The sequence below is a fragment of the Vicia villosa genome, unplaced genomic scaffold, assembly GCF_029867415.1.
Source record: "Vicia villosa cultivar HV-30 ecotype Madison, WI unplaced genomic scaffold, Vvil1.0 ctg.000009F_1_1_3, whole genome shotgun sequence".
Taxonomy (NCBI): Eukaryota; Viridiplantae; Streptophyta; class Magnoliopsida; order Fabales; family Fabaceae; genus Vicia; species Vicia villosa.
Window position 1 is genome coordinate 45510 of NW_026704939.1, and position 15103 is coordinate 60612.

Below are 15103 nucleotides of genomic sequence, written 5' to 3' on the forward strand. Positions count from 1 at the left end.
TATAATTATTTTAGGGTTTTGTTTTGTGTTCAAGTTCTATGATTTAAGCAAATGAAAATGTTGAGGTTCTTTCATGTTGATTTCTGTAGTTTATATTTTGAGCAGTCTTGAAATTGTATTTGTTTTAACTAAAGTTGATGCCAATGAGGAGAAGGGATTCCCAACAATTAAGATTTCACTATGCTGTCGCACCTTAGCTGTGTAAGAATTTGATTTATACTTGCATTCAAGTTTTATGTGCATCCCTTGATGATTGCTCATATTTTTATTTTTGACTTTGGCGGTATCGTTGTGCCAACAATCTTATTAACATTAATTATAACCGAATCACAGCTTTCACTTATTGAATATCTATTTTTTGGGTATGTTTATTAGAACTTGTGAGTTTGGATACTTTGAGAATGGCAATGTGTTTTGCACCTTTGAATTCTAGAAATTCAGCAGGAGTGTTGGTGGTTAATAGAGGAAGAAAATTGTTAGATAATCATCACATTCATATTAACAAACCCAGTTTTTTCAAATTTCAAGAAAATAAGTGTAGATTTTCGAGCGGTAACAGGTTTCAATTGAAGTCGAAGTTTCAATACTTAGAGGTGAAGGAAGCAATACCCTACTAGACAGATAAAGGATGTGTCCAGTGGAGATGTGGCAGAAATATTATAAGACATTTACATTCCAAGTAATTACAATGAAGTGAAGATTAAAGTTATTGGTATTGGTGGTGATGGATTGAATGCGGTCAACCGTATGATTGAGAATTCCATGAATGGTGTGGAGTTTTGAATTGTTAATACTTGTGTTCAGGATATGAGAATGTCGCCTGTCAATTCTGAAAACCAATTGCCAATTGGACAGGAGCATACATGGGGTCTTGGTGCTGGTGGTAACCTAGAGATTGGTATGAATTCTACCAAAGAAAGTAAAGAATCACTTACAAGAGGTAGTTTATGGAGATGACATGGTCTTTTGTTACTGTATATTAAATCACTTTCATTCTATTATGGATGTTGTTAACTGCATTACTGCTTTGCATTATGAATTTTAACTTTGGTACACTGCTCACTTCTGAAACATCACCACAAATTGACATGAATTATATGTTTTATTATAATATCAAAATAATTTTTTGTTGTTAATTTAGGACTTGGAGTAGTATAGAGTAATGTATGATTGATAGGAAAAAATGGATGTGATAATATATTGTGTAGTGTGACGAGAAATGGATCTCAATATTCCACAAAGGAGTTATCAAGTGACTATATCTGAGGACTTACACTAATGTGATGTTTTTTTTTAAATTATGGTGAAGGACTGTTCTTTGCCTCTTGTAACATTTCAATTGTAGTATTAAAGTGTTTGATATGAGTTATAAGACTTGTATGCCTCATCATGCAGCAGTTATCTATGAAAATAAATTGTCATTTCAGTATGGTTAGTTCTTGAATGTTTCTAATTTCACATATTATGTTGCCAGTTGATTTCTTAAAAGGAAATATAGGACACTTTGCGTTCTTCACGGGAGAAGGAGGTAGGTTGGCACATTCTTTGGCACATAATTAGTGTTTTAATACATTTGCTGCCTTTATTTCTTTGTTTGAATTTATCATGTATTTGAAGCTATGATATGAAGTTATAAAACTATTACTATTTATTTAATCATTTGTTATTTCACTCAAATATTAATACTCTTTCTTATTAGCCAGTTCTGATGCAAATACTAGCCTGATACGTAGCATGAGTTTAACTATTGGATGTGGAAGCCTTTTTGTTGTTTAATAACCAATAATTTTGTGATCCATTCACTTATCAAATTGAAAATGAACTAACCAGTATCCATTCACTTATTTTATTTTTCTTACTGGGCTTTGACTTGCTGGATGATGTGGCAATAATATTAACCCAATATCATATTAAAAGTCTTTATGATATTTTTTCCAGTTATTAGTAGTCCAACCTAAACCTACAACAGTAGAAGATGGATCAATTTATAGAAACCTGCAAATGCGAGCAACGATAACTGGACATAAGCTTGCTTCTGTATTTCCTAGATAATCCTCCAGAGACATCGTGTTGTTTTTCCATGAGGAATCAGACAAGTTCTTCAGTTTCTCTCCTTCACCCGTTCTCTTTTCTTGGACATTAAGTACTTCTGCATATCCACCTATAATATTGAGCAAATTAGTCAATATCAATATACAAAACTTATCATGATGAAGTCACTAGCATGCATAGAATGAGCCTTAAAAGTGAACATAGCATATATATAATCAGTCATGGAATGAGGTTATACGAATAGAGCAAAGAATTTGAAATTTTCCATTTGTCACACAGTATCAAAACATGAACTGATTAAGCCACCGGGAATTTTTAAGATGCGTTTGTATTTGTTTAACTGAAGTTACTTTTGTGAATGTGTTGAGCTCTTGCTGTTCTTTGAGAATTGGGTGTCATGCACAAGCTTTGGCTATTAAGATGGGGTTTGAATTTGAAAGCATGGTGGTTTATGAAATTAAACTGTTATATCATGTTTATGGTTTTGGTTTAATGAAATAGTTTATAGGTTTTAACGCTTCCAGCCTAGTGTTGAAATTCAGAGATGGTTGCCTTTGGGAAGAAGTGACAGACAAATTCAGGAATGGCAAGGGTATCTATCTATCTATGCTCTTGAGTTTTTAATTATAGATATTACATAAACTACAAACTCATGAAGAAGCGAGTAAGGCAATATGCTCGACAAATTCAACTTGGAACACTGGATCGGCGACACGTTCTCAAGGATTTCTCGCGAGTGTTAGATAATCAGGTTTGTGATGTTTTCGTTGTTTCTGTTCTTGAATGCTTTATGATGAAATACTAAATGAGATTGTCAAACTCAAATTGGATATTAGTTATTTGAGTATATGTGATAATTGGAGTAAAATGAATCATGAATGTCGTTTTACGTTGGTTTTGCGAATTGCATATTTTTATATTTGTTTAAATATAATTTCTTTTGTTAAAATTCAGATTGAAACGATTGTGCTTTTTCTATTGGAGAAACAAGGCTTTTGGCGAGCAGGATAGCAAAGCTTGGAGAGGTGCATAATGATTTGCAGCAGGAGCCTGAAATTAACAAAATAACGGAATTGCGAGAAGCTTATAGAGCAGTTGGACAAAATATATTAAACCTGCTCTATTTTGTAGAGATCAATGCGATTGGCTTGCGAAAGATATTGAAGAAGTTTGATAAACGCTTTGGTGGTAGATTCACTGATTACTATGTCAATACCCGTGCAAGTCATCCTTACTTCTAGCAAGTCAAAGCCCAATCAGCAAATATAGTAAAAGGGTTTGGTAAATCCAGGTTTTGAGTTGTATAAGGGGCATTTAATAAAAAAAAACTTCAGGGGGCGTAAACCAAAACTCGCTATAATAACAAGGGGGCTTAATATATTTAACCCAAATATTTTTATATATGAAAATTTACTATTGATACATATACTTTTACAAGCAATGCCCACACAAAAAAAAATTTATATACATAAAAATAATCTATTATTGATTTGACCAGAACCAGTGCGAAGGCACGGGTTCATTATAATGGTTAATAATCATGTTAATCAAGACACTTTTGTAATATTTTGTGAAATTGTTACAATTTTATATACAGTGGCAAAACGAATCCAATATAACTAGCATGCTTGTTTTCCGTGTATTTTTTAGAATAAAAATTTTATATTTGTATTCTCTAATATGTCAATCCCTTCCATCCCATTTTTTTAATGTGTTTTAGTGAACTCTAACATTAAGGAATATTTTCTGTTTTTACAATTTTAGTTATTAGAGGTGCAAGAATCACATGTCCTCTCCATTCCTTTACTTTTTACAGGAAAGATTAAAGTTTTAGTCCAACACTTTTAACTATATTTGTCTTAAATCTGTCTTATTTTTTTATAGATAGATCTAAATAGAACGGACATGTTTATTTGTCACCTTAATTTTATTTATTGTTTTTTAATGTAAAAATAATTTTAAAAAACACTTATTTAAAACAAATAAAATAATATTTTATTTTCTCTCCATTACAAACAATAATTCATTTTAAAAGCAATTTAACTCTTTTTTTATCAACAATCAACTTAATCTAAAAAAATATAAAACACAACATTTTCAAAAACTAAGTTTTCCTTAATATCTTAGTATCTTAGCATGATTTGGTTCCATGGTGAAAAAATAATTTTGAAAGAATTAATTTTATAGAATTGATTTTAGTTAAAAGCGAGTTTAATATAAAGTAATTTATGTTTGGTTATATTCACAACAAAAGTGATTCGTATGACAAATGTTGTTTGAATATTTTAATTAAGATTGTTTTTGGATGTGTAAACGTTAAAAATGGAAAAAAAATGGTGAAAGTTAAGAACATTTCTTTAATATAAGGCAAAAAAAGAAAAATTAAGAGAAATAAAAAATTAATTTTAAAAAGTTAGAAATTATAGCTTCATACAAAATACAAAATTAATTATGAATAAAAAAAAGTACAGTGATAGCATACTGTTTAAAAATGCCAAATATTCCAAAATTAATTTTACAGTCTCAAAATTAACTCTGATGTTTTTTTTACCGGATACCAAAGATAAACTTAGTCTCATGTTTAAAACAAAAGGAGGGACAAAGATTCTTCTAAATGTGGCACCATGTTGTATGCTCGGTTGGTAGTTATCCTCTGCACGTCTTTCGACGTGGCAACAAAAGCGCTCATCCACCGTTAGATTCGATAGAAATTCTAAACTAGTCAACAAAGAATCTAATCATAGGGCCATAAAGGAACATGAAGAAGAACAAGCGTAAGTGGATTATACGTAGCAAACAAAACATCCCAACATGTTCTTTTGACAGATGCAATCTGAATGCTGAGTTGGTAATGGCACGCATTATCGCTTTTTGCACCGTCCCATGTATGATTACACCCACTTCTACCCTACCCCATTTGCCAACAAAAAAGTTGGAGTGAAAATTACACACCTCTGGATCAAGAAAAGCTGTTTCTCGAAAATAATAACTAGAATTGTACAGTAGTAGCTTTTTCTGATGGGGTCTTTTTCCTTTTTCCTAAGTTGTGAAATCGCTTTTTTATTAGATCCAGCTCAATTACTAGTAATATTATGTTGATGTTGATGTAGTTTGGTGTTTGCACATAATTAAGAGCACACATATGTACTATGTGACATTTGAAGTAACGGAACTCTTTTAATAAAAGCTCAAATCAACCCATCAAAGGCCAATTATAGAACAGCTTTAAATTTTATGTTTTTTTTTTTTTTAAATTTGGTGAGATAATTTACTTAGTTTGATATAAATTTAAATTTAAAATTTTAAAATGATTTAATGTATCTTTTACTTTATAATCAAATTAAAAGTTCTATTCTAAAACGTATTGAGTTTAACCTTGAGTGCTATGTATTGCCGGTGATTGTCCTAAAGTTCTATTCTAAAATTGTAAAAAGATAATTAACATTCAATACTTTGCCTAAAAATAATGTAACTATCTTGACATTCAATACTTCATATAAGAAAAGAGTGACTACATGCTGGGTGGGGTTAAGAGTTCCAATCAGGAAATAAGTTACACTTTTATAATAATTTGAAAACTTTTTATTATAAAAGTGTAACTTTTCAAATTATTGATTCTTTAATAAATATATTGCAATTTTTTATTTAAAAATGATTATTTTTTTAGATTATTGATTTAGTTAGCATTTGTAAGATCTTGTTGGATTAATTTGCATGATAAAAGACATAAAATGATAACGATATCATATTTTATTTTAATTCAGTTTTAATTTAATAATTATGATAGTTTAATTCTAAAATTTATTATATCTTCCTAGTTAAATTTTTTATTATGAATTCGATATGAGTTATAAATTATCAAGATTAGATAAGAGGATAAATTATTGAATTATTTATATAAATTATATTTTAAAATATTAAGATTTAATATATTATAAATATAAAATAAATAATAAGACATTTAATTAAATAATTAATGACTAATTAATATATTAAAATTAAAATATTTAAAAATAATATTATTCTTGATATTCAAACGTATTTGCGCCCAAACGCCTCCACTGCTTAATGCAGCTCTCAACAATCATATGGAAGAGGAATCTCACCAGCAAAACACTGTTGGAAGCAACTGCGTTCCAAATCTAAGTGTAGCACAATCTAAGTGATGAGAGGGAAGCGTATCAACATGGAGTCAAAATGTCTAACCCTCCGCGTCACGACATCGCGTAGCACAATCTACGATGATCACTGCTTCAACCGAGGATATTCTGCATTGAGAGTTCACTTCACTTTATCGCGATTATGTAGCTTTGGTTGTGATAAGAGTTTCATCACGGTCTATCAAATCTCGCCTAAAGCGACTCCCTTTCAATGTTTAGAGGTTCTTTGTCTCATGGAGAAAGTGCTCTGGTAATAGATCTATGCTAACAATAGATATGAACTTGTTATATCATCAAAGTCGTTGTAGTAGATATCTCGTTAACGATGAATAATTAAGGTAATGCAAAATCAAAAAGTTGATCAAGTGTTTTTAGTACGATCTTGGAAGTGATTCCCTACATTCTTTGGTAATGCTAACGTAGACCTGGATTTGGATATAGGATCATTCGTTCTTTTACTTCGCAAAGTTTAAGAGGAAATTAGAGATCGAGAAATTCGATGGATCGAAGTTGAAATGATGATGAATGCATCGAGCATAACATACCTTTGCATTCGATCCTGATCGCTCTTGATTTGACGATTCTTACACACTTACGAATTGAAAAGCAAATCGTGAAATCGTGGAAAATACAGGAATTAGAAGTTGTTCCCCATGGACAACTCTACAATTTCGTTCGAGAATTAGAATTAGGTGCAGTTGAGGAACTGAGGATCTTGAATCTGCAAAGCTGGTTTCTGATACGGTGGTGTGGGGTGAACTTGCAAGGTTATCACTCCAACGTCAAGTCAATTCAAAATTTAAGACAAATGTAGTGAAAAATGGAGATCAAATAATGTAAATTATTTTTATTTTGAACTGACTTTTATACCTTGAATCAATCGGAGTATATTTGAGATGAATTGAACCATGATCCAGAACAATTTCAAAAACATGTATGTAATATTTTTAGAAGATTAATTTTTAATTTAAACTTAATTTAAAAATGTAATCTTTTAAAAATTGAATTTTATAATTTATATCTAATTATTATTTTATTTCATTATTATTAAATATATATCAAATACATATAAATAAAAAATAATAATATTATATTTTTTATCATCAGTTTTATCATGTAGTGTAAAATGGTCTCATTTTTAATGAATAAATAAATAAGTTAATATAATTTAGAATCTAATATTTGTCACGTCATAAAATTTAATGAATCATAAAATAATAAATAGTACCTTTGACAATTTTTCTTATCATTTTTCATAAAAAAAAATTTCAGATTCTAATTACATTATTTTTTTGGTCAAGACATTATTTATTTCTTTATTAAAATATTTAACGATTTAATTTTTTTTAATTAGCAATGAATATTACCATACAAAAATAAATAATTTTTTTTAAAACATAATCCTAAAATTTAATAAATAAAACATTCAATTTTTTTGTTAGCTGAAATTTACTTTTACTGTAAATTTAAACTTGCACCTCCGTATTTTGATGTTTCTGAACCGCTGTCAAATGAGCTGAATGACCTGATTTAATGGAATTACTAGTAATCAGTTTTTAATCATAATAGAGTTTAGTTAATTTTATGAGATGGTAATTTAGGACTTAGGAGATGCCAGGGAGAAAGAACTGGAAAGCAAGTAAAAGAGCAACATTGCCAGCTATTTACAACAAGAAACATGGCCCGTGGGATCATATATAAGAAACAGACGGCCAGGATTGAACGATAAGCAATTTGCTTTTCATTCGATACATTTCCGAACCTTCTCTTTTTAAAACAACAGGCGCGGGCAGTAGCTTAACCCACAATACAAAACCAACAAACAAACATTCCTTCATTTCATATCTCAATTGAATTTCATTTCTCAGAAAATCAACAATGGCAGAATCTGAAGATATTCAACCTTTGGTTTGCGATAACGGAACCGGAATGGTTAAGGTATATCAATCAATCAACGGATCTTCTTCTTCTTCGTCTTCGTCGTCGTCTTCAATTGTTTATTGATCTGACTAACTTCAATCGATTTGATTTGTTGTTGTTGTTGTAGGCTGGTTTTGCAGGTGATGATGCACCTAGGGCAGTGTTCCCTAGCATTGTAGGTCGTCCACGGCACACTGGTGTAATGGTTGGGATGGGACAAAAAGATGCATACGTTGGTGATGAAGCGCAATCCAAAAGAGGTATTTTGACTTTGAAATATCCGATTGAGCATGGGATTGTTAGTAATTGGGATGATATGGAGAAGATCTGGCATCACACTTTCTACAATGAACTTCGTGTTGCTCCTGAAGAACATCCTGTTCTTCTCACTGAAGCTCCGCTTAACCCTAAGGCTAATCGGGAGAAAATGACTCAGATCATGTTTGAAACGTTCAATACTCCGGCTATGTATGTTGCTATTCAGGCTGTGCTTTCTCTTTACGCTAGTGGCCGTACAACTGGTAATTTGCTTCACTTTTCATGTTGCGAATGCATGTATAGTTGTTGTTATATTCTAATCTTGTAATGTTCGTTACATCGGAAATTTTGTATGAATCGTGGCCGATCATTGAAATGATAATAATTTTATAAAAATTGAAATGATTGAAATAATGGATGTATATGTTTTTGAAGGCGTAGCCATGATTAAGAATATGGTTTGTGATTGAAATGAGTTCATGTGGTTTTCTATGTTTTTGTTTTGTGTGTAGGTATTGTTTTGGATTCTGGGGATGGTGTTAGTCACACGGTTCCAATTTACGAGGGTTATGCACTTCCACATGCAATCCTTCGATTGGATCTTGCAGGGCGTGATTTAACTGATGGTTTGATGAAGATTTTAACTGAGCGTGGCTACACTTTCACCACTTCAGCAGAGCGGGAAATTGTGAGGGATATGAAGGAGAAGTTGGCTTATATTGCTCTTGATTATGAGCAGGAATTGGAAACTGCAAAGACTAGCTCAGCTGTTGAGAAGACCTATGAGTTACCTGATGGACAGGTGATCACAATTGGCGCTGAAAGATTCCGATGCCCTGAAGTTTTGTTCCAGCCATCGATGATTGGGATGGAATCTCCTGGTATCCATGAGACTACCTTTAACTCAATTATGAAGTGTGATGTCGACATTAGGAAGGATCTCTATGGTAACATTGTCTTGAGTGGTGGTTCCACAATGTTCCCTGGTATTGCTGATAGGATGAGCAAGGAAATTACAGCATTGGCCCCTAGTAGCATGAAAATCAAGGTTGTAGCACCACCAGAGAGGAAGTACAGTGTCTGGATCGGAGGCTCCATTTTGGCATCCCTCAGCACTTTCCAACAGGTAAAGTTGATGGATTTTGAAATGATAATTCAGAAAATAAATAACGACATTTCATTAATAAGTACAAGTTATAAAATGTATTTACTAAGGCTTAATCGAGTCATTTCTAATGTGTTCCTTTCTGAAATGTTTACTTTTCCTTGTGTAGATGTGGATCGCGAAGGCAGAATATGATGAATCTGGGCCATCAATAGTACACAGGAAATGCTTCTAAGTTCAAGTAATGGAGCATGAGAGCTGGATCAAGGAAATTACAATATATACATTGTACTAAAGAAATACCATCTAGTTGGTATAGGAAACGATTTCCTATTCATATACTATTTCTATTATCAAGTTTCTTTGTGTTTTCCTTTCTTGATATGGTGGGATATAAGAGCATGAAGACTAGCAAGATATGTGAGATTCGATTTTCCCCTCATTTTGTTGCAGAGATGTGTATTGTTACTGATTTTGGTCTTTTTGGTCAAGTGTTCTTATTGGCCTAGTGGTATGTGTTTTATTTATAATTCTATATAAACCAAAAAAGTCATTGGTAATCACTTTCCAATCTTCTATCTTGATAATTTATGACGCCTTACAATTCATATGCCAACTTGGTAAACAGGAGAGATAGAGAAAGAAGATTTTTCAAATCTCTCTTAAAATTTATTTACATTTCCCGACTTATTGATTTGTTTGCCAATATACTATAGAAGGTAAACTGAGTTAAAAAATAACTTCGCTTAAGCCTTTAGCACGGCAAGATTCAAAATTATTGAAGCAAATATTATCGTCATTTGGATGCAATCAACGGAGTTCCGTTTGAATATCCAAATTTTTAAGATTGTGGTTCTGACCATTTGCTTAACGCACAATCTTTTAAATGGACCAACACCTTTATGAAAACCAAGTACAGCGCCCGAGTCTCCAATGTTGGCGAGGTATAGCGTCCCTCTCCTTATAAAACAAATCAGACCGAACTCCCTATACCTATCTCTGGCTTTACATAATCATTATAAGGCCTTCCAGCAAACTCAATAAACCCTGCCTCTGATTCAGAAACAACTTGCCTCATAATATCTTCAGACATATTATTATTATTCTGCTGAATATGGCCTGCATATATCAGTTCATTTCCTCATCAAGCTTCCATTATATTCCATACATATATCAGTGTCATACACATGAAAATATAACAACAGGCTAGTGTTACATGTCAGATATTTTATTTTTACTATATGCTTAAAGAAAATATTTTCCATCTTCTCAACTCTAGGAGATCTAAATAACAAGACGCATACATGAAAACAAGCAAAATGAAAAATGTAGAAAATGAAAACAGAATCAATTAAATGAAGAAGCAGAAATGTTTTTAAATTAAGGCAGAAGCATAATCATTGTCTCACTTACAACAGAACTGAGTAAGCAAACAGACTGTGTGTTGTGTCACACATTCTTATTATGATAGAAATGTGTAAACTCTGACGGTAGATCTGCATAATCATTGCAAGTGTAAGACTTGATCTCCGGCCTCACACCAATTGGCCTTTTGTCCAAAAATACAACAATCACAGTGATATCGTCATGATAAAACGGTCTAATTCTCTCATGTGCACAACCAAAATCTCCACTAACACCACTTCCCTTCGGAATCTCTATAACGTCACTGTATTTTTTCCCTTTTTTATTAGCACCCTTCTCTATAGCAACCATGACAAGTATTTTAGCAACATTATCTCGTGGATTGGTGTTAACAATTCTAGCAGCAAGCTCATTTGACATCAATTTCCAAAATCCGCTAGATCCAAATATAACGAAACGATCAGTGTCTTTTAAGACTCTTGAATAAACTTCTGGTTCTGATGTTAGCCAAGGTCTTGTAAAAGCTGAAACAACTTGTTCTCCCATTGGGATTTTGAACGTTCTCCTTTGAGTAAACGGCACCTTCTTCATGTATGCATATCCTATACATCTGCTTGTTTGGATTAAGCCTTTCATAGTCCATATTTGACCTTTGCAAATATGAGAATGCGCCTCATCGCGTAATTCATTTAGTTCGTAAATAAGATTATCATCTGGATGCCATGTACGTAGTTCTTTTTTAATATCCGAATTTTCACAACTGTGAACTCTGACCATTTGCTTCACACACAATCTCTTAAAAGGACCGACACCTTTCCGAGAACCAAGTACAGCACGCGAGTCTCCAACATTGGCAACATATAATGTCCCTCGCCATATAAAACAAATCAAACAACCTGAACTAACTAAACCTATCTGTTGCTGATGTTGATGCTCAAAACTACTTCTAGCAAACTCCATAAACCTGTTTTCGATTTCCTCAACAACTTCCCTCAAAATAGTCACAGTCATATTGTTATCATTCTCCGTAATACGCCCTGCAATTTATAACCATTGTAATGATACTAAGAAAATAACACACACTCACTCATGAATGAAAATGCAAACAAGAAAGAAACAAAGAATGAAAGAAGACTCACTCAATAGAGCCTTAAACATGTGTTTACGGATATAGATGGCCGCGGTGTCGCCTTTAAAGCCATCATAAATTCCAACGAAGAGTGCATCATGGCCAACATCAACATGGCTGTGATCTTCCATATCCTTATTTGACTGAACTGCAGCCATGGAAAATTCGCCACAGTAATGCCTATCCAGTCTCATCGATCTCGCGAAAGGGTCATTATTAAACGTTTCACTGGTAACGCGATAAATCTTGTAAGGGATCGGGATCCCAAAAAGTGTATATTTTAGAAACAGACTCATGATATTGTGTTTTCACATTCTGAAGACAAGAAAGTGTGATTAGAGAATGAGTGAAGGAGAAAGCAAGAGGTTAAATGAGTGGTGAGTTTGTGGAAATACAAATCTGAATCTGGTTGAATGATTCATAGTATTCAAATGTCATGATTTATAGTATTTCTCTTAAATAATTTTTTATATAGTCAATTTTTTTTATAACGAATTGTGTACCAAATTGTATCTAATAATAGATAAATCATATTTATTTTATACATGCAACAAAGTTTATAATATTTAGAAAACTCTTTAATAGCCTCTGATTTAAAGCCATCGCCAAACGAGTCTGTCGCACCAGGCAATACGATGGAAACACACGCATGGTCGAACTGGTACGCTAAGTGAGCTCAGTTCCGCTCTGGACAATATATAATACACCAGCTAACATTAAAATGAATCAAACATGGTCGCTTGACGAGCTCAGTTTTGTCGCAAGGCGAGATTAAGAAGAAGCAATAAGCTATATTTGCAATTCTTATTTTGGTAATAAATAAACAATATCAAAATGTTAACAATGCAATGTTTCATTCAACAGAACTGAGTAATCATTGTCACACTTACAACAGAACTGTGTATTTTGTCACACATTCGTATTATTATTATTAAAGAAATGTGTAAACTCTGATGGACTAGGGGCGAAATCACTGCAAGAATAACATCTGATCTCCGGCCTCACACCACTTGGACTTTTGTCGAAAAACACAACAATCACAGTCATATCATCATGATAAATCGGTCTAGATCTGCGAGGTTCCAAATCCCATTGCCCGCTAACTCCTTCTCCCTTAGGAAGTCCGACAATGTCACGGTATTTGTTTCCCTTTTTCTTAGCTCCCTTCTCTACAGCAATTATGGCTAGTCTCTTTGCGATATCATCTCGTGGACTGCTGATAACAATTCTAGCAGCAAGCTCATTTGACATCAGTTTCCAAAATCCACTAGATCCAAATATAATGAATCTATCGGTGTCTTTTAAGACTCTTGAATAAACTTCTGGTTCTGATGTTAGCACAGCTCTTGTAAAACGTGAAACCACTCGCTCGTGCATCGGGATTCTGAATGATGTGCCCACAGTAAATGGTGCCTTCTTCATGTATGCAGCTCCTATACATCTGCTTGTCTCGATTAAGCCTTTAACAGTCCACGATGGATCTTTGTTAGTATACCACTCATGTGAAGGGTGCGCTTGAATATCAGTTATAGGGCGCACTTTAGTAAATTCACAAATATAATTATCATCTGGATGCATTGCACGGAGTTCATTTCGAATATCTGGATTTTCACAACTGTGATCTCTAACCATTTGCATCACGCGCAATCTTTTATACCTATCTCCCTTTATAGAACCAAGTACAGCGCGCGAGTTTCCAACATTGGCAAGATACAGTACGCCTTCCCATATAATACAAATCAAACAACCTGAACTAGCTAAACCCATATTTACCCGTTCCCGCTGTTGAATTAGAAAGTATTTAGTTCTAGCAAAGTGATGAAATCCTTCTTCGATATCCTCAACAACTTCCCTCAAAATATTCACAGTCATCTGGTTATCATTCAGCCGAATACGACCTGCAATTTATAACCAGTTTATTTTCTCATCAAACTTCATGACAATATATACTACATGTCAGACAGACCAAAAGTACATAAAAATTATTCGCAATATAGCACCACAAGCGCAAGAAAACATTTTCCATCTTCTCAGTTCTTTGATATACAATCGCATAATTCCATATCCACATTCAAAGACAGTCACATCATAATATATACTACATGTCAGATAATATAGCACCACAAGCACAAGAAAACATTTTCCATCTTCTCAGCGCTTTGATATGCAATCACATAATTCTTAAAAATTTCAATTCCATATCCACATTCAAAGAACAGTCACATCACAATATATACATACACTCACCTAACTGAAAATGCAAACAAGAAAGAAACAAAGAATGAAAGAAAACTCACTCAATAGGGCCCTAAAGATGCGGCCACGGATATAGGTAGAAGTTTCGCTGCCTTTAAAGCCATCATAAATTCCAACAAAGAGTGCATCATGGCCAACATCAACTTGGTTGTGATCTTCCATATCCTTATTTGACTGAACTGAAGCCATGGAGAATTCGCCACTGCAATGCCTTTCAAGATTCACCGACTTCGCTAAAGGGTCAGAATTAAACGTTTCAGTGCTAACTGGATAAGTTTTCTGGAAAGGGAACGGGATCCCAAAAAGTTTATATTTTAGAAACTGCTTCATGATCTTGTGTTTTCACTTTCTGAAGAGATGAAAGTGTGATTAGAGAAAAAAGATTGAAGGAGAAAGGAAGAGGGTGAATGAGTGGTGAGTGTGTTGAATGATTGAAGGAGAAAGGAAGAGGGTGAATGAGTGGTGAGTGTGTTGAATGATTGAAGGATGGTCGATTACTAGGCTACTAGAATGTATTTATATAACTGAAAATCAAATAATATGGTAACAGAAAATGACAAGTCTCAACAGAAATATATAACTGAATTTAACCAACTCTTCTTTAATATAACAACTCTCAACAGAAATATATAACTGAATTTAACTAACTCTGTTTTAAAATAACAAGTCTCAACAGAAATATATGCTGTCTTTAGATAGCTTATAAGTGATAAGTAATAAGTAGTTAAGAATGTGAGGTTGTTGCCAATCCAAGCTCTTGCTTGGGTCGCAAGCTAGAGATAACCCCATCAACGAGACCTCTTTGATTCTATCAATCGACCCAAATATAGCACAATCTCGGAAATAGCAAACCTTGTC

General features: G+C 33.2%; 2 protein-coding genes across 2 annotated transcripts; one reads left to right on the forward strand and one right to left on the reverse strand.

Annotated features, from left to right (window-relative positions):
- The first annotated feature begins 7954 nt into the window (after positions 1-7954).
- On the forward strand, positions 7955-10058 carry LOC131621551 (actin-3). Its single transcript, XM_058892592.1, has 4 exons — positions 7955-8150; positions 8260-8653; positions 8903-9516; positions 9665-10058. Exons 1-4 carry the CDS (start codon positions 8091-8093, stop codon positions 9728-9730), a joined length of 1134 nt encoding a protein of 377 aa, XP_058748575.1. The 5' UTR covers positions 7955-8090; the 3' UTR covers positions 9731-10058.
- An 808-nt stretch (positions 10059-10866) lies between these two features.
- LOC131621539 (probable protein phosphatase 2C 43) lies at positions 10867-12285 on the reverse strand. Its single transcript, XM_058892582.1, has 2 exons — positions 12051-12285; positions 10867-11897 (listed from the first exon to the last, which is right to left on the reverse strand). Exons 1-2 carry the CDS (start codon positions 12283-12285, stop codon positions 10945-10947), a joined length of 1188 nt encoding a protein of 395 aa, XP_058748565.1. The 3' UTR covers positions 10867-10944.
- Between the last annotated feature and the right edge of the window lie 2818 nt (positions 12286-15103).

Coding starts and splice junctions, on each gene's coding strand:
- LOC131621551 (XM_058892592.1), top strand. CDS start 8,091: ATGGCAGAATCTGAAGATATTCAACCTTTGGTTTGCGATAACGGAACC. Junction 8,151..8,259: donor ACGGAACCGGAATGGTTAAG/GTATATCAATCA, acceptor TTGTTGTTGTAG/GCTGGTTTTGCAGGTGATGA. Junction 8,654..8,902: donor CGCTAGTGGCCGTACAACTG/GTAATTTGCTTC, acceptor TTTTGTGTGTAG/GTATTGTTTTGGATTCTGGG.
- LOC131621539 (XM_058892582.1), bottom strand. CDS start 12,285: ATGAGTCTGTTTCTAAAATATACACTTTTTGGGATCCCGATCCCTTAC. Junction 11,898..12,050: donor AATTTATGATGGCTTTAAAG/GCGACACCGCGG, acceptor TATAAATTGCAG/GGCGTATTACGGAGAATGAT.